Source organism: Salmo trutta, chromosome 18 (genome assembly GCF_901001165.1).
Source record: "Salmo trutta chromosome 18, fSalTru1.1, whole genome shotgun sequence".
In the NCBI taxonomy this organism is placed as follows: Eukaryota; Metazoa; Chordata; class Actinopteri; order Salmoniformes; family Salmonidae; genus Salmo; species Salmo trutta.
In genome coordinates this window covers 57156656-57174750 of record NC_042974.1, presented here as the reverse complement: position 1 = coordinate 57174750, position 18095 = coordinate 57156656, and the positions used below count along the sequence as shown (strand labels likewise).

The window sequence follows — 18095 nt, the reverse complement described above, 5'->3', positions numbered from 1 at the left end:
GAACTCCATCCCAACCGTGAAGCACGGGGGTTGCAGCATCATGTTGTGGGGGTGCTTTGCTGCAGGAGGGACTGGTGCACTTCACAAAATAGATAGCATCATGAGGAGGAAAATTGTGGATCTATTGAAGCAACATTTCAAGACATCAGTCAGGAAGATAAAGCTTGGTCGCAACTAGGTCTTCCAAATGGACAATGACCCCAAGCATACTTCCAAAGTTGTGGCAAAATGGCTTAAGGACAACAAAGTCAAGGTATTGGAGTGGCCATCACAAAGCCCTGACCTCAATCCTATAGAACATTTGTGGGCAGAACTGAAAAAGCGTGTGCGAGCAAGGAGACCTACCAACCTGACTCCGTTACACCAGCTCTGTCAGGAGGATTGGGCCAAAATTCACCCAAATTATTCTGGGAAGCTTGTGGAAGGCTACTCGAAATGTTTGACCCAAGTTAAACAATTTAAAGGCAATGCTACCAAATACTGAGTGTGTGTAAACTTCTGACCCACGGTGAATGTGATGAAAGAAATAAAAGCTGAAATAAATCACTCTCTACTATTATTCTGACATTTCACATTCTTAAAATAAAGTGGTGATCCTAACTGACCTAAGACAGGGAATTTTTACAAGGATTAAATGTCAGGAATTGTGAAAAACTGAGTTTAAATGTATTTGGCTAAGATGTATGTAAACTTCAGACTTCAACTGTTTGTCTGTCTGTAAACAATTGTTGGAAAATGACTTGTGTCATGCACAAAGTAGATGTCCTAACCGACTTGCCAAAACTATAGTTTGTAAACAAGAAATTTGTGGCGTGATTTGAAAAACAAGTTTTAATGACTCCAACCTAAGTGTATGTAAACTTCCTATTTCAACTGTAGGCGTACAGTGGCCCATTATCAGCAACCATCACTCCTGTGTTCCAATGGCACGTTGTGTTCGCTAATTCAAGTTGATCATTAGAAAACCCTTTTGCAATTATGTTAGCACAGCTGAAAACTGTTGTGCTGATTTTAAGAAGCAATAAAACTGTCCTTAGACTGGTTGAGTATCTGGAGCATCAGCATTTGTGGGTTTGATTACAGGCTCAAAATGGCCAAAAAAGAATTTTCTTCTGAACTCGTCAGTCTATTCTTGCGCTACGAAATGAGGGCTATTCCATGCGAGAAATTGCCAAGATGCTGGCCTTCTAGGCATAGTTTCTCTGTCCAGTGTCTGTGTTCTTTTGCCCATTTAATCTTTTCTTTTTATTGGCCCGTCTGAGATATGGCTTTTTCTTTGCAACTCTGCCTAGAAGGCCAGCATCCTGGAGTCGCCTCTTCACTGTTGATGTTGAGACTGGTGTTTTGCGGGTACTGTTTAATGAAGCTGCCAGTTCCCACTCTTTCTGTTCTGGTTAGAACCAGTTTGCGCTGTTCTGTGAAGGGAGTAGTACACAGCGTTGTACGAGATCTTCAGTTGAGGACTTGAGGCGTCCGTTTCTCAAACTGGCAATTTCTCGCATGGAATAGCCTTCATTTCTCAGAACAAGAATAGACTGACGAGTTGCTGAAGAAAGTTATTTGTTTCTGGCCATTTTGAGCCTGTAATCGAACCCACAAATGCTAATGCTCCAGATACTCAACTAGTCTAAAGAAGGCCAGTTTTATTGCTTCTTTAACAGCACAATCGTTTTCAGCTGTGCTAACATAATTGCAAAATGTTTTTTTAATGATCAATTAGACTTTAAACATGATCAACTTGGATTAGCTAACACAACGTACCATTGGAACACATAAGTGATGGTTGCTGATAATGGGCCTTTACGCCTACAGTGGCTGGCGAAAATATTCACCCCTCTTGGCATTTTTCCTATTTTGTTGCCTTACAACCTGAAATTAAAATTCATTTTTGGGGGGCTTGTATCATGTGATTCACACCAATATGCCTACCACTTTGAAGATGAAAAATATTTTTTGTGAAACAAACAAGAAATAAGACAACAACTGAACTTGAGCGTGCATAACTATTCACCCCCAAAGTCAATACTTTGTAGAGCCACCTTCTGCAGCAATTACAGCTGCAATTCTCTTGGGGTATGTCTCTAAGTTTGGCTCATCTAGCCATTGGGATTTTTGCCCATTCTTCAAGGCAAAACTGCTCCAGCTCCTTCAAGTTGGATGGGTTCTGCTGGATTGAGGTCTGGGCTTTGACTAGGCCATTCCAAGATATTCAAATATTTCCCCTTAAACCACTCGAGTGTTGCTTTAGCAGTATGCTTAGGGTCATTGTCCTGCTGGAAGGTGAACGTCCGTTCTAGTCTCAAATCTCTGGAAGACTGAAACAGGTTTCCCTCAAGAATTTACCTGAATTTAGCGACATCATCATTCCTTCAATTCTGACCAGTTTCCCAGTCCCTGCCAATGAAAAACATCCCCACAGCATGATGCTGCCACCACCATGCTTCACTGTGGGGATAGTGTTCTCGGTGTGATGAGAGGTGTTGGATTTGCGCCAGACATAGTGTTTTCCTTGATGGCCAAAAAGCGAAATTTTAGTCTCATCTGACCAGAGTACCTTCTTCCATATATTTGGAGAGTCTCCCACATGCCTTTTGGTGTTCGCCAAAAGTGTTTGCTTATTTTTTTTCTTAAAGAAATTACTTTTTCTCTGGCCACTCTTCCGTAAAGCCCAGCTCTGTGGAGTGTACGGCTTAAAGTGGTCCTATGGACAGATACTCCAATTTTCACAGTGGAGCTTTGCAGCTCCTTCGGGGTTATTTTTGGTCTCTTTGTTGCCTCTCTGATTAATGCCCTCCTTGCCTTGTCTGTGAGTTTTGGTGGGCAGCCCTCTCTTGGCAGGTTTGTTGTGGTGTCATATTCTTTCAATTTTTTTTATAATGGAATTAACAGTGCTCCGTGGGATGTTTAAAAGTTTCTGATATTTTTTTATAACCCAACCCTGATCTGTACTTCTCCACAACTTTGTCCTTGACCTGTTTGGAGAGCTCCTTGGTATTCATGGTGCCCCTTGCTTGGGGGTGCCCCTTGTTTGGTGGTGTTGCAGAATATGGGGCCTTTCAGAACGTGTGTGTGTGTGTGTGTGTATGTATGTGTATATATATATGTATATGTGTGTATATATATATATATATGTGTGTATATATATATATATGTGTGTATATATATATGTGTGTGTGTGTGTGTGTGTGTGTGTGTGTGTGTGTATATATATATATATATATATATATATATATATACTGAGATCATGTGACACTGCACACATATTGCACACAGGTGGACTTCATTTAACTAATTATGTGACTTCTGAAGGTAATTGGTTTCACCAGATCTTATTTAGGGGCTTCATACATATGCACACACCACTTTTCTGTGATTTTTTTTTTTTTAATTGTTTTGAAATAAGTTTTTTTTTTTCACTTCACCAATTTGGACTATTTTTGATCAATTTCATGTTATTTTAATGGAAAAATGTTTGATTTTTCTTTCAAAACAAGGACATTTCTAAGTGACACTAAACTTTTGAATGGTAATGTACACACACACACACACACACACACACACACACACACACACACACACACACACACACAGTACCAGTCAAATGTTTGGACACCTACTCATTCAAGGGTTTTTCTTTATTTTCACTATTTTCTACATTGTAGAATAATAGTGAAGACATTAAAACTATGAAATAACACATGGAATCATGTAGTAACCAAAACGGTGTTAAACAAATAGACATATTTGAGATTCTTCAAAGTAGCCACCCTTTGCCTGGATGGCAACTGCACACACTTGGCATTCTCTCAACCAGCTTCATGAGGTAGTCACCTGGAATGCATTTCAATTAACAGGTGTGCCTTGGTAAAAGATGATTTGTGGAATGTCTTTCTTAATGCGTTTTGAGCCAATCAGTTGTGTTCTGACAAGGTAGGGTGGTATGCTATTGGTAAAAGACCAAGTCCATATTATGGTAAGAAATGCTCGAATAAGCAAAGAGAAACGACAGTCCATTACTTTAAGACATGAAGTTCAGTCAATCCGTTAAATTTCAAGTGCAGTTGCAAAAACCATCAAGTGCTATGATGAAACTGGCTCTCATGAGGACCGCCACAGAGTTACCTCTGCTGCAGAAGATAAGTTCATTAGAGTTAACTACACCTCAGATTGCAGTCCAAATAAATGCTTCACAGAGTTCAAGTAACAGAAACATCTCAACATCAACTGTTCAGAGGAGACTACATGAAACAGGCCTTCGTGGTCAAATTGCTACAAAGAAACCACTACTAAAGGACACCAATAAGAAGAGGAGACTTGCTTGGGCCAAGAAACATGAGCAATGGACATTAGACCAGTGGAAATCTGTCATTTTGGTCTGAGTCCAAATTTGAGATTTTGGGTTCCAACCGCCTTGTCATTGTGAGATGCAGAGTAGGTGACCGGATGATCTCCTCATGTGTGGTTCCCACCGTGAAGCAAGGAGGAGGTGGTGTGGTGGTGCTTTTCTGGTGACACTGTCTGTGATTTTATTTAGAATTCAAGGCACACTTAACCAGCATGGCTGCCACAGCATTCTGCAGCGATACGCCATCCCATCTGGTTTGTGCTTTGTGGGCCTATAATTTGTTTTTCAACAGGACAATGACCCAACACACCTCCAGGCTTTGTAAGGGCTATTTGACCAAAAAGGAGTGGGATGGAGAGCTGCATCAGATGACCTGGCCTCCACAATCACCTGACCTCAACCTGTTTGGGATGAGTTGAACTGCAACAATTTAAAAGATTTTACTGAGTTACAGTTCGTATAAGGAAATAAGTCAATTGAAATAAATTCATTAGGCCTTAATCTATGGATTTCACATGACTGGAGGGCATAGGCCCACCCACTTGGGAGCTGGGATTGTGAGGCCGGTTGGATGTACTGCCAAATTCTCTAAAATTACGTTAGAGGCAGTTTATGGTAGAGAAATTAACATTTCATTCTCTGGCAGCAGCTCTGGTAGATATTCCTGCAGCCAGCATGCCAATTGCAATCTCCCTCAACTTGTGGCATTTTGACATCTGTGGCATTGTGTTGTGTGACAAACCTGCACATTTTAAAGTGGCCCTTTATTGTCCACAACACAAGGTGCACCTGTGTAATGATCATGCTGTTTAATCAGCTTCTTGATATGCCAGACCTGTCAGGTGGATGGATTATCTTGGCACAGGAAACATGTTGCATTTTTATTTTTGTTCAGTGTGTGTGTATATATATAGATAGATACTTAATTAATGACTTTGCAATAATCTTGTTTCAACATAAATCTGCTGTTCTATCAATTCTGATTGCCCCCCCTCCCCTTGTAATCTTTATACCTCTGTGTTTTGATTATGTGGCCAGTTGTGATCGCGGCTCTAAAACAGGCCTTCGTTGTAATTTTTCTCTTAACCAGTTGGGGGCACCAGACTCCCCAAGCAGATGGCAGAGGCATTCAGCCAATCAGCAGGCTGAACAGAACCAGGTCCAAACTACCGCGTTGTTGTTTTTATGGCCTGTAATTGCTGTGTTGTAGACGACGACGTCGTCTCATAAAAGCTTAATCTAGCCTTTATGCCACCGTAGATCATAGTACATTGCCAACCGCATGCAACCCAAGCAGGTTACTCACCTGGACCGTGGTGTGACCGTGGGGCGGAAGCTTAAATGATCCCTATGTAGTGCATTACTTTTAGCCCTATGGGGCTCTGACCAAAAGTAGTACACTATATAGGGAGTAGGGTGCCATTTCAGATGCATCGCAGTCTTTTTCAGGGGTTCAGTCGGCTTGCTAGGAATGCGTAGAGGGCACCAGCTGTACGTCAACCCAATCAACTAGCCTTAGCTGTAGAATATATTACAACATGTTTGTTTTGTTTTCTAACTGTGTGATCTAACAACTTTGATTTGAATTGAGGTGTTTTTCTGGTTGGTTTAAACTGCATTTAGTTTTCTTGGTTTGTTTTATGCACTTTTATACCACTGCCTTTTGACTGAGCATTAATGGTTTTGTTGCATTGGCCAACTTTTTTTCAAATATGCTTATTCCTTTTTGAGGGAAAGAAGCTGACTTGAGATATAGCACTTGACCATCTGTCATTTATTTCATTTATACTTCCTCTTTCTCTTCGGTAGGATGAGATGTCAAATGCTAACCGTGGAGGCTCCAAGTCCAACCCACCTATGTCTCCTAAAGGGGGCTCCAAGTCGGGGACCCCCATGTCCAGCCAAGGAGCAGGCTCCAAAATGTCCTCGCAACAAGGTGGCTCTAAATCGGCTACCCTGATGTCTTCTCAAGGAGATTCCAAATCCGGTACCCCTATTTCATCTCAAGGGGTGGACTCAAAGTCGGTTACCCCAATGTCCACGCAAAGCGGCGGCTCCAAATCTGTCACCCCAATGTCCAGTCAAGGGGGCGGGTCTATGTCGGCCACTCCCGTGTCTACTTCCGCATCTGATGTTGCCATGGCATCTGTGGGCACGCCCCACCAGGAAGAGTTAGAGGAAGTGGGCGAGGGTCTGAACAGGAACCTGGACAGAAGCGACAGGAAGCCAGAGAACATCAGCAGTAAGAACACCACAGTACACGAGGGACAGGACTCCGAGCTGAGAGGAGCAGGAGTCAGAGGAGGGTCAGAACCTCTCACAGGTCAGTACTGCAGCTACAGGGCATAAACTGAGAACATGGGGATTGGCTATGTTGGGGTACTTGGATTTTGTTACGTTAGAAAACATACTAAAATGTGTTTGGCATCACATTGGCCTCACCACTGTATTCACCATGTCAAACGTACCCGTTTGTCCCAGAAGGATAGTACATGTTATTCCATCTCCTCTCCAGACGCAGCAGATGATAACACTGAGTCATCAGAGGTGCAGTCCATCATAGAGTCCACTCCTGAACTGGACATGGACCTCAGTGGCTACAAAGATGCCAGGTAGGGTCAACAGGAACTAGTGTTTCTATCGCCATCTCTGCATCTCTATCCTGAACACTCAATCATCATTTATCTGTCAAACTGTACAGACAATCGCTTCCAGCTTGGTGATTGCAGCCGGATATGAAAACAAACACTTTATTTTATGATGCAGTGTATTGAAGCTGTGGTCACTCAGATGACCTCCCGCTCTCTCCCTCCCCCATCCATCTCTCCCCCCTTCCACCTCCCTCCTCCCATCCCTCTCTCCAGTACTCCTTCTAAAGGAGTAGGTATAGAAAACATGGCGTTCGACAGGAACACAGAGTCTTTGTTTGCGGAGCTGTCCTCGGCAGGACCCGACATGGAAGTAGACATAGCAGACATGGACGAGGGGGCCGACCTGCTCGGTAAGACACGCCCACCTTAGACACTTGCCGCTCACCTATTCCAAGACCACCATCTCATACCCACACCTTGGGTAAATCTGGAGAACTCTACCTCAGTCCCAAATGAATGGCAAAAACTCGACTGGCACTTGTGTGTACTTGCCATATATACTAGGATGGACTCCCCTATTTGCCATTTCTCCCCTATCACATTAACTTTATTTCCATACTTCATACTTCGTCTCATTATTTTATATTTTTCTTGGTTCTTCTCTTCAGATGAGTTTTCTGGTGTGTATCAATCATTCCATTCACCCCCTTTGCACTTTATCCCCTATCACTCATCACCCTCTCCCTAGTTCTCCCTTTTTTAGCTTCCAAACTAAAATATACAGTGGGTCTCCCTCTGTCAGGTTGTAGGTTAGGTGTTCTTTAGGCTGTATATTGACCTGGTAGAGTCCCCATAGAGTCAAGTTGTGCTGTAAGACGATCTTGTCAAGTTAATCAGTTTTGTTTTCTACCTCACATTGCCAGCGTGGGTGTCAGACTCAGACCTTAACTTTATTGGTAAGACTGAAGGAGTGTGTGTATCATGTTGTTGTTATATCGTTCCATTTTAGACTGGAGGAATTCCCATTTCTTATTAAAAATGTTTCCTTTTCATCCCTCCTTTTCTTCGAAGGTATGGGCCGTGAAGTAGAGCACCTCATCCATGAGAACACTCAGCTGCTGGAGACCAAGTAAGGCGTGTTTTCAAAATCACCTGCATCCATGCTCAAGAAATCAATGGAACATTATACATTTGCCAGAGCAAGAATGTCCCACGTTGTGTAGTAAATTCACACTACTGCCACCTTCTGGTCACGGAGGGATTTAGCTTTCATCAGAGTTCACCTAGCGCAGTGTTTCTGCATCCTGGTATCAAAGGGGTGCACATTTCTGTTTTTGTCCTAGCACTAAACACCCAATTCTATTAAGCAAAGTTTTGATTATCAGTTGATTAGTGGAATCGGGTGTGTAATGCTAGGACAAAAACAGAAATGTGCACCCCTTTGATACCAGGATGCAGAAACACTGGCCCAGAGAAACTGGGTGTAGGGCCTAATGATCGTGCTGACTAATCTGTCCTCACGGTTGCGTCAGAAATGCGTTGAACGTGGTGAAGAATGACCTGATAGCGCGCGTAGATGAGCTGTCGTGTGAGAAGGAGGTGCTGCAGGGAGAGCTGGAGGCTGTGACTCAGGCCAAGACCAGACTGGAGGAGAAAAACAAGGAGCTAGAGGAGGAACTCAGGAGGTCAGTCTTGACTCTGCCTTCCTTCTCTCTGTCTGTTCGTTCCCCTGTTGAGATTAATATGGGATCCCAAGGCATCTCCAGTGTGTGTCTGTTGTGTGTGTTCATCTCAAGCATGTGTGTGTGTTCATCACATGGTGTGTTTCTCTCTTAGGATTCGGGTGGCAGAGAAAGACAAAGTGAAGACCAAGAGTGAGAACAGTGAGGAAGATGTGAGTTGGTTGTGTGTGTGTGAGTTGTTTGTGTGTGTGAGTTGTTTGTGGACGTGTGTGTCTAATGAGGGTGCTGATACCACTCCTGGCAGGCGGATGTTCCCACGGCTCAGAGGAAGAGGTTTACCAGAGTAGAGATGGCCAGAGTCCTGATGGAGAGGAACCAGTACAAGGAGAGACTGATGGAGCTACAGGAAGCTGTACGATGGACAGAGATGATACGGTGAGGGGGGAGGAAGCGAGAGGGAGGAGGGGAATCTTCTAACTAAGAGCCAATTTATGCCTGATTCAAAATGTGGTTGTAGGCTTCGTATGGATGGTGTGACGCAGTTGCGGAGCCTCCAGAGGCATTCAAAGGCCAAATTTAGTGCCGCTGTGGGCCTCCCAAATTTTGTAACAATGCGGAGGGCTCCGTATAGCTCCACATTGACATGATTGGTTGACGGTAGGTGGCGGCTGGAGGTCCTGTATAAACACAAACTCACTTGACGACAGCTCTGCTCAACAGATCTGCGCTGCTCTGTGAAGCGCAGGAAGTATGAATGCCCTGACTTCTGCAGAGGCCGCATGACCGCCAATGCAGACGTCGGATTGACCAAGCCGCGCCTTGAAGAGTTTTTGTCTTCTGTGTTCCACCCACACATTGTTCTTATTGATAAACAAGCACCCCTTCTGGTGCGTTCCCTCCATGGCGATTCCAGCTAGTTGAGTAACGAGATCGTTTTTGTCTCAGCTGAATAGTGATGACTCCATGAAATATGTTGTTATCTTCCCTCAGAGCGTCTAGAGAGAACCCTGCCGCCGCAGACAAGAAGAAATCCAGCATCTGGCAGTTGTAAGATTCCCTTCTTTTTCACCACCACTCCTTTCCTACTACCACTCCTTTCCTACTACCACTCCTTTCCTACTACCACTCCTTTCCTACTACCACTCCTTTCTTACTCCCACTCTTTTCTTTCTACCACTCCTTTCCTACTACCACTCCTTTCCTACTACCACTCCTTTCCTACTACCACTCCTTTCCTACTACCACTCCTTTTTCTACTACCACTCCTTTCCTACTACCACTCCTTTCTTACTACCACTCCTTTCCTACTACCACTCCTTTCCTACTACCACTCCTTTCCTACTACCACTCCTTTCCCTACTACCACTCATTTTTCTACTACCAATCCTTTCTTACTACCACTCCTTTCTTACTACCACTCCTTTCTTACTACCACTCCTTTCTTACTACCACTCCTTTCTTACTACCACTCCTTTCCTACTACCACTCCTTTCTTACTACCACTCCTTTCCTACCACTACCACTCCTTTCCTACCACTACCACTCCTTTCCTACCACTACCACTCCTTTCCTACCACTACCACTCCTTTCCTACTACCACTCCTTTTTCTACTACCACTCCTTTCTTACTACCACTCCTTTCTTACTACCACTCCTTTCTTACTACCACTCCTTTCTTACTACCACTCCTTTCTTACTACCACTCCTTTCCTACTACCACTCCTTTCTTACTACCACTCCTTTCTTACTACCACTCCTTTCTTACTACCACTCCTTTCCTACTACCACTCCTTTTTCTTACTTCCACTCCTTTCTTACTACCCCTCCTTTTCTACTATCCACTCCTTTTCTACTATCCCCTCCTTTTCTACTATCCCCTCCTTTTCTACTATCCCCTCCTTTTCTACTATCCCCTCCTTTCCTACTATCCCCTCCTTTCCTACTATCCCCTCCTTTCCTACTATCCCCTCCTTTCCTACTACCACTCCTTTCTTACTACCACTCCTTTCCTACTACCACTCCTTTCTTACTACCACTCCTTTCCTACTACCACTCCTTTCCTACTACCACTCCTTTCCTACTACCACTCCTTTTCCTACTACCACTCCTTTTCCTACTACCACTCCTTTCTTACTACCACTCCTTTCTTACTACCACTCCTTTCCTACTACCACTCCTTTCTTACTACCACTCCTTTCCTACTACCACTCCTTTCCTACTACCACTCCTTTCCTACTACCACTCCTTTCCTACTACCACTCCTTTCCTACTACCACTCCTTTCTTACTACCACTCCTTTCCTACTACCACTCCTTTCCTACTACCACTCCTTTCCTACTACCACTCCTTTTCTACTATCCCCTCTTTCTACTATCCCCTCCTTTCCTACTATCCCCTCCTTTCCTACTATCCCCTCCTACTACCACTACTTTCTATCTAATTTTCTTTACTCTTTTCTTTTTTGTCTCTGCTTTTTTTGTTCTCTCCTTTTCGCCGTACACTCCTCATCTCAGAAGTGTCATACCATACCTGAAGCTAAAGTCACTACGATGATTGTTGACCATCATTGATTCTGTTTTCCCCTTTTTGTTTTAAATGTTTTCTTCATTTTTTTTTAAATCACGTTTTGATCACCAGCGTGTAGGTAAACTTTTGCTATGCTAAGGGTCTTCTTGAATCTGGTTTTTAACAAACAACATTAACAAAACATGCAGGGAGTGCCTGCCTGATCAGGGAATGGCTTTTTACTTCAAGTGACATTTTGTTTTCATTTAAAGTCGGAGTGAGTTCACATTTTTTGAAAACTCCGAAGGGAAACCAACACTTATCCTCTGTCAAAAGTTTTGAATACGATTCACCTACAATCAGAAGGTGTGTGTGTGTGTGTGTGTGTGTGTGTGTGTACCTAGTACACATATAAAAAATATTTAACTGAAATGTCTTGTAAATGGCCATTTCCCAATACAGGCTCTCCCTGTTGAGTTTCAGTAGGAATGGCTATGGTGTGTGGTTCATTTATGAATGACATGTATTGTTGGAGAGTGTTGTAATGCATCTGACTAATAATTTACTTATATTTTAGGCAGAGGGTAAAGCATTTATTTCTTGAAGAGGTGGTGTGTGCGTGAAATGTTAAATGCATGTTTATTTATGAAGAAATCCCTTGTCTTTCCTGTTGCCCTCTGGTCCCTCTGTCTCTGTTATCATGCCTGTGGTTGTTGTTGGATGTCATATGTGTGCAGGAGGTGTGTTGGGATGTGGGAGGGTGTGTGTGATGGGGTTGGGATGAGGAGAAAGAGGGCATACGGTGGAATAGATGGTTGTATTTCAGAGTCAGATGCAGTATGCCATCTGTGATTGGACAGATTTCTGAATTGACACACTAAGGTTGTTTCCAAGAGGGTAGGCTATTTTCTGCTATATGGAGAGGGTCATGAAGTCTATGTTTTGACCTGATGGACTATAGATATTTGATCTTAAACAGAAAGAATCCTGATATTTTTGCATCTAGTCTTCTCATCTCACTCTTACTTAACAAGCGTTGTCTAGAGCTGGGATTAGCAGTAATAGTTTAACTTTTGTTGTGTTCTGTGTTGACATACTAACTGCCTGGTTCGTGTTACAGTATTAACCAATGCATTCCCTGCTCTCCCATCCCCTGTAAAATTGCTGAGTGGAGACTGGCTCGCTGTTAAACCCTCCTTTTGGTCATTGGTGTAGTCTTGGGGGGGTGTAAATCAACCCTTGATTTTAATATTTATCCCTTAAACCCTGCCGCTGCTGCTTTGTCCACCCCTCTATATGTCTCTGTCTGCTCTTTCTTTCTACCTTCTCCCTCCCTCCATCCCTGTATCCCTCTCTCCATCCCTCCCTCCGTCCTCCAGTTTCAGCCGGTTGTTCAGTTCAAGTGGCGGAGCAGCTAAGAAGCCAGCGGAGGCGGCTCCAGTCAATGTGAAGTACAACGCCCCCTCGTCCCAGGTCCAGCCCACCGTGAAGAAGAAGAGTGCAGCGCTTCAACAGTTACCCAGTGACAAGAGCAAGGCCTTCGACTTCCTCAATGAGGAGTGAGTGTTAGAGACATCTACTCATCTGTCCATTCACTCATGACCCACCCAATTATTAATGCAGCTTTTCACTCATTCGAGATTTAATCCTCCTTTGGCCCCACCTCCATGCCCCTATCCATTCAGTTTATTTATCTATCTACGCCAGATTGTGTGTCCAGAATAGATGGGATGTTTTTTTGATGCATCCCCCCCCCCCCGTTCAGGTCTGAGGCAGGCAACACGGTGTCTCGTAGGGAGCAGAAGAGAGCCCAGTACAGACAGGTGAAAGCCCACGTTGAGAAGGAAGAGGACGGCCGGGTACAGGCCTACGGGTGGAGCCTGCCACAGAAATTCAAGGTAGTTGAAGTCTCTTTATGGGTTACTTAATATGGCTGACTTTCAATATACGGGCTGTAGGTTACGTGAGGTTAGGTTAAGCGACTCCAGGTATTTTGACCACGCAGTTTTATTTTGCAGGTGGCCAACGGTGGTCAGACGTCAGAGAGCAAGATGAAGAATCTACCTGTTCCGGTCTACCTCCGACCACTGGATGAGAAAGATGCTACCATGAAGGTGTGTATACCAGAGTATGTGAACTGGAGTGGAGCTGGAGCGGAGTGTCCCCCAATTTGACTGGAGCGTGGAGCGAGTTTCCCAAAGGCTGGAGCTTCGGCCTTCTCGCCCGCTCCAGTAGCGCTCCAGTAGCGTTCACTTCACAAGCTCAGGCCATGCCCAGCCCAGCATGCATTTGTAGTCTACTTGTGTGCTGCTAATAGCCCCTTGCTTTAGTTTCTGTCATCTAGTATGCTAAATATTTTCAGAAAGAAACTGAAAACACACAGGTGCAAAATCAAGGTGACTTCCAAAGATAAGAAGGTCCAAGCACAAGAGAGGGTGTGTGGTGATGTAGTGTCCACAACTAAAGAATCATTATGGGGTCAGAAAAGACTGGTGTCCCGAAAGCATGATAGTGTACTTAGTACGTGTAGATACTAACAGAAAGGAACGAGGTGGGTAGCTAGCTGTGTCATTGTAGCAAAGTATTTATAAACTAAAAATCAGATCTCTTTAAGTTTGGTTCATTTTTGTTCTATTATCTATACAATGGGCCATCATTGATTTTTATTTTCTTTATTTATTTATTTCACCTTTATTTAACCAGGAAGGCAAGTTGAGAATAAGTTCTCATTTACAATTGCGACCTGGCCAAGATAAAGCAAGCGGTTTGACACATACAACAACACAGAGTTACACATGGAGTAAAACAAACATACAGTCAATAATATAGTAGAAAAATAAGTCTATATACAAAGTGAGCAAATGAGGTGAGATAAGGGAGGTAAAGGCAAAAAAGTCCATGGTGGGGAAGTAAATACAATATAGCAAGTAAAACACTGGAATGGTAGATTTGTAGTGGAAGAAAGTAGAAATAGAAATAATTGGGTGCAAAGGAGCAAAATAAATAAATACAGTAGGGGAAGAGGTAGTTGTTTGGGCTAAAATATAGATCGGCTATGTTGGTGAACCAGGCGAGGCAATCATTTGAGAAACCAAGGCATTTTGGCCCAATAGGCCGGGCATATTACCTCTTTCAAGGAGCTTTATCTGTTTTGATAGGGTTGTTTTACCTAAAATCCTTTTAGGCCTACCTACAAAAAAGAAAAAGAAAAACGCATTCCTGCCCAACCTGGCAAGAATGGCCCAAAGGGTGTTTAGCGTCCCCAGTGGTTCTGCAAGTGCTTAGAGGGTATTCTCCGCTGCTGGCCTGTTCTCCAGGCACTGTAGACTGAGCCTAATAAGGCATTTTTTTGTTTAATTTCTAATGAATTCTAAGTCAAAGCATATATATATATGCAATTTATAGAATATAATTCTTTAATATGTTGGGTTGTAGTTTAAAATACTTTCTACACTAGAAGTTAATGGTTACATGTATTAGGAATGTATATGGTGGGGTCAATGGAGGGTGGTATGGGTCCGGAGAGTTACTAATTAAGGGAAAAGGAAATCACTTGGTTGCGGTCACTGATAAGGTTGGATAGCTATGGATTAGTGAGGAATGTGGGCCGAGGTCAGGTCAGATGAAGGCAGAAGGAACAGTTGAATTTTTTTTCTTTTTTATTATTACACTTAACTTAACATGCCTGGCAACAACGATGTAGTGTTTAGAGGTGCAAGGAGGAGACTCCGCCTAAAGGAGGGTATAAATACTTGTGCTGGGTTAGACATGTCTTTGTCTTTTCAGCTGTTTGACCCAGTGGGTGAACAAACTTGGTTTAAGCTTTGATTAGTTGTCCGTTAGGTTCTGACAAACAGAGTGAAAAACTAACAAATACAGCGAAATGTTGTTTTCAAATGCTGAGCACTTTATGTCCCTGCCAGCCTGGTGTAGCCCTCGCTAATGCTTCACAATGTATTTCTTTGTAGCCTATAGCCTTGACATTTTTTAAATAATATAGGCTAAGTAATTCAATTTTGTTCCTTCTTAGTCTCCCTGTCTGGCTCCTGACCTATTTAGTGTTTATGTGCTGTTTAATATGACATGTAGCCTATTTGAAATGGTGAGCGCTTCTTACATTCATCTTTTCATGTTTATTCAAGTACTTTTCCTTCAGATCATATGGTTTGGTTTCAATACTTCAAAACAAAATGGTAGGTCTGGGTAGTCACAAAAATAGATGGGTGTTGGTTCAATTGTGATTTTTAATGAATGGAGCGAATTTGGAGCAGCAGGTTCTCTTCCTGTGAGCGATGAGTGGTTTTTAGCAGAGCGGTAAGAAAGGACCGCTCAGCTCCGCTCACAAACTGGTCTGTACACCTATTCTTACCTTTGTATGTCTCTCTATATACAGGGACATATTGCTAACTGTGTGTCTCCCTCCCGTAGCTGTGGTGTGCTGTCGGTGTGAACCTGTCAGGGGGTAAGACTCGTGACGGGGGGTCAATAGTAGGAGCCAGTGTGTTCTACAGTGACCTGACCAGCCCTGGTCCTGAGAGCCGTCGCAGGAAGGTAGGATCACAGAGCAGTCTGGACAAACTGGACCAGGACCTGAAGGTACATGTACACAACACACGTGGTCAGCCAGCACACACACACATGCGCTCATACAATACAGGCACGCTCATACAATACAGGCACGCTCATACAATACTGGTGTGTAGGAGCAGGAGAAGGAGCTGCATCACCAGGAGGAGCTGTCCTCTCTGGTCTGGATCTGTACCAGTACTCAGGCCACCACTAAGGTCATCGTCATCGACGCCAACCAGCCTGGGAACGTCCTGGAGAACTTCTTTGTCTGCAACTCCCACGTCCTCTGCATGGCTAGCGTGCCAGGTCTGTGTTTGTGTGCGTTTTTATATGATCACTCAAGACCAAGCAAAATATGTATATGTATTTTGATTGTAGCTAACCATAACATGTTTGTTTGTACATGTTTATATATGGTGGTCTTTGGTGTATATGTGCTTGCGTGTGTGTCAGGTGCCAGAGAGACCGACTACCCAGCAGGGGAGGAGGTACCCCATAACCTGGAGGCGGGGTCGGGTGCTGAGGGCGGGACTCTCGAAGCCAGCACAACCAGTAGTGGCTCAGGGGGTGAAGCTGGAGTGCTGGCAGGGATCAATGTGGTTGGCTGCTCTACCGAGGGGGCGGTGGCTACCCCCCAGACAGCAAGCACAGAGAATGAGACAGACACAGGTAAGAGACGTCCCTCTGAAGTTTCTACTGATCTAGTCACACTGGACTGATGTGCTGAGTTAGTGGATACTTTGCTAGTTCCAGAAGTGGGTGATTGCTGGGTTTGCTAGCTAGAGGTCATGGACCCGGACCTGAACGAACCCGAGAACAATCAGACCGGAACCCGAATGGAACCTAGACCCGATTTGGACCGGAGTGACAAAAATGTTATGTTTATCAGCCAAGTTGGTCTACTGGTTAACAAGTAGGTCTTTATATGTCAGCTAGGCCTTCTATAAGTTAATACATTCACCTTATTAGCATAAAATAAATATGCTATAGTCTATGCAGAGCTGTGGTCAGGTCCATTCAGTCTGTCAGCTTTAGTTACATAGACCAAGACCCGATGACAATCAAACAGGACCCGACCCGGTCCCGAGGGACAAGTTAGAACTGTCGGGTATATCAGGCCCACTCGGACCAGTGAAGACCTCTAAACTAAACCCTTTCACCCCACTTTCTCCATGGAATGATCCTCTGAATTCCTAGGTCTACCCTACAGGGTTAAAGAAACATGTGATTTGGGCAATTGGTTCCCAAATGGGATTCCCTGTCCATTTAAAAATCCCTCTCTCCTCCCTGTGTAGACTCCAAGGCTGCAGAGGAGGCTACTGAAGCTACAGAGGCCAGTGCAGGTCCTGCAGGCCCGGAGCATGACTTAAGTCAGAGGGGAGTCTACACTGAACATGTCTTCACTGACCCTCTGGGTGTTCAGAGTACTAGCCCAGGGAAGTCGCCAGCCAACTACACACAGAGGTATGGACAAACACGGACAAACAAAAACACACACACAAACACTCATTATAACATCCTGTTTCCATTCTCAGGGAGTCTGATCTGGTGAAGGACGGTGTGAGCTCCAACCCTAACCCAGAGGAACAGGACCTGATGAGAGAAGAAGCCCAGAAGATGAGCAGTGTTTTACCCACCATGTGGCTAGGGGCACAGAACGGATGGTGAGATGCCAATCTGCTAATTAATCAATCAGATCTGTTTATCAATCTCATATTGATCCCATTAGTCAAACTGGTGTGTGTTTTAGTGTGTACGTGCACTCGTCAGTGGCCCAGTGGAGGAAGTGTCTCCACTCTATAAAGCTGAAGGACTCTGTCCTGGGCATCGTCCATGTGAAGGGGAGAGTGTTGGTGTCTCTGGCTGATGGAACACTGGCTATCTTCCACAGAGGAGTGGGTAAGGCTGACGTGTTTCCATATGCTTTCTTACATGCGTTTGTGTGTCCGTTGATCTACTTGAATCCCATATAAGGGGATTCAACTGTTTTTGCTTTGTCATTAGTATTGGGTATTGTGTGTAGATTGAGGGTGGGGGAAAAAATGATTTCATCCATTTTAGAATAAGGCTGTAACATAACAGTGGAAAAAGTCAAGGGGTCTTAATGCTTTCTGAATGCACTGTATATGCTGGTGCTAACCCCACCCCTTCCCCTCCAGATGGTCAGTGGGATCTGACCAACTACCACCTGTTAGACCTGGGCAGACCCCACCACTCTATCCGCTGTATGACTGTGGTTCACGACAAGGTCTGGTGTGGCTTCAGGAACAAGATCTACGTGGTCCAGCCCAAAGCCATGAAGATAGAGGCACGCCTGACACACACACGGAATCATGCAGGCTCAGACGGACTGACCCGCGTACTGAACACACGGGCTCAGACGGACTGACTCGCGTACTGAAC

General features: G+C 44.1%; 1 protein-coding gene across 4 annotated transcripts in view; it reads left to right on the top strand.

The window, feature by feature from the left end:
* Positions 1–18095, top strand: part of LOC115153560 (C-Jun-amino-terminal kinase-interacting protein 4-like) — a 63236-nt gene that overhangs the window by 40850 nt on the left and 4291 nt on the right. For 2 of the 4 annotated variants that reach the window (XM_029699142.1, XM_029699143.1), the window contains 18 exons: positions 6155–6668; positions 6861–6957; positions 7210–7346; positions 8008–8065; positions 8469–8621; positions 8773–8830; positions 8923–9053; positions 9609–9665; positions 12503–12682; positions 12889–13021; positions 13142–13237; positions 15552–15719; positions 15827–15998; positions 16146–16361; positions 16988–17156; positions 17228–17356; positions 17443–17591; positions 17852–18000. In XM_029699142.1, the coding sequence (XP_029555002.1) occupies positions 6155–6668; positions 6861–6957; positions 7210–7346; positions 8008–8065; positions 8469–8621; positions 8773–8830; positions 8923–9053; positions 9609–9665; positions 12503–12682; positions 12889–13021; positions 13142–13237; positions 15552–15719; positions 15827–15998; positions 16146–16361; positions 16988–17156; positions 17228–17356; positions 17443–17591; positions 17852–18000 (2766 nt within the window). Of the gene's footprint in view, positions 1–5435; positions 5505–6154; positions 6669–6860; positions 6958–7209; positions 7347–8007; positions 8066–8468; positions 8622–8772; positions 8831–8922; positions 9054–9608; positions 9666–12502; positions 12683–12888; positions 13022–13141; positions 13238–15551; positions 15720–15826; positions 15999–16145; positions 16362–16987; positions 17157–17227; positions 17357–17442; positions 17592–17851; positions 18001–18095 lie in introns of all 4 variants that reach the window. The other 2 variants (XM_029699140.1, XM_029699139.1) reach the window with 2 other exon arrangements.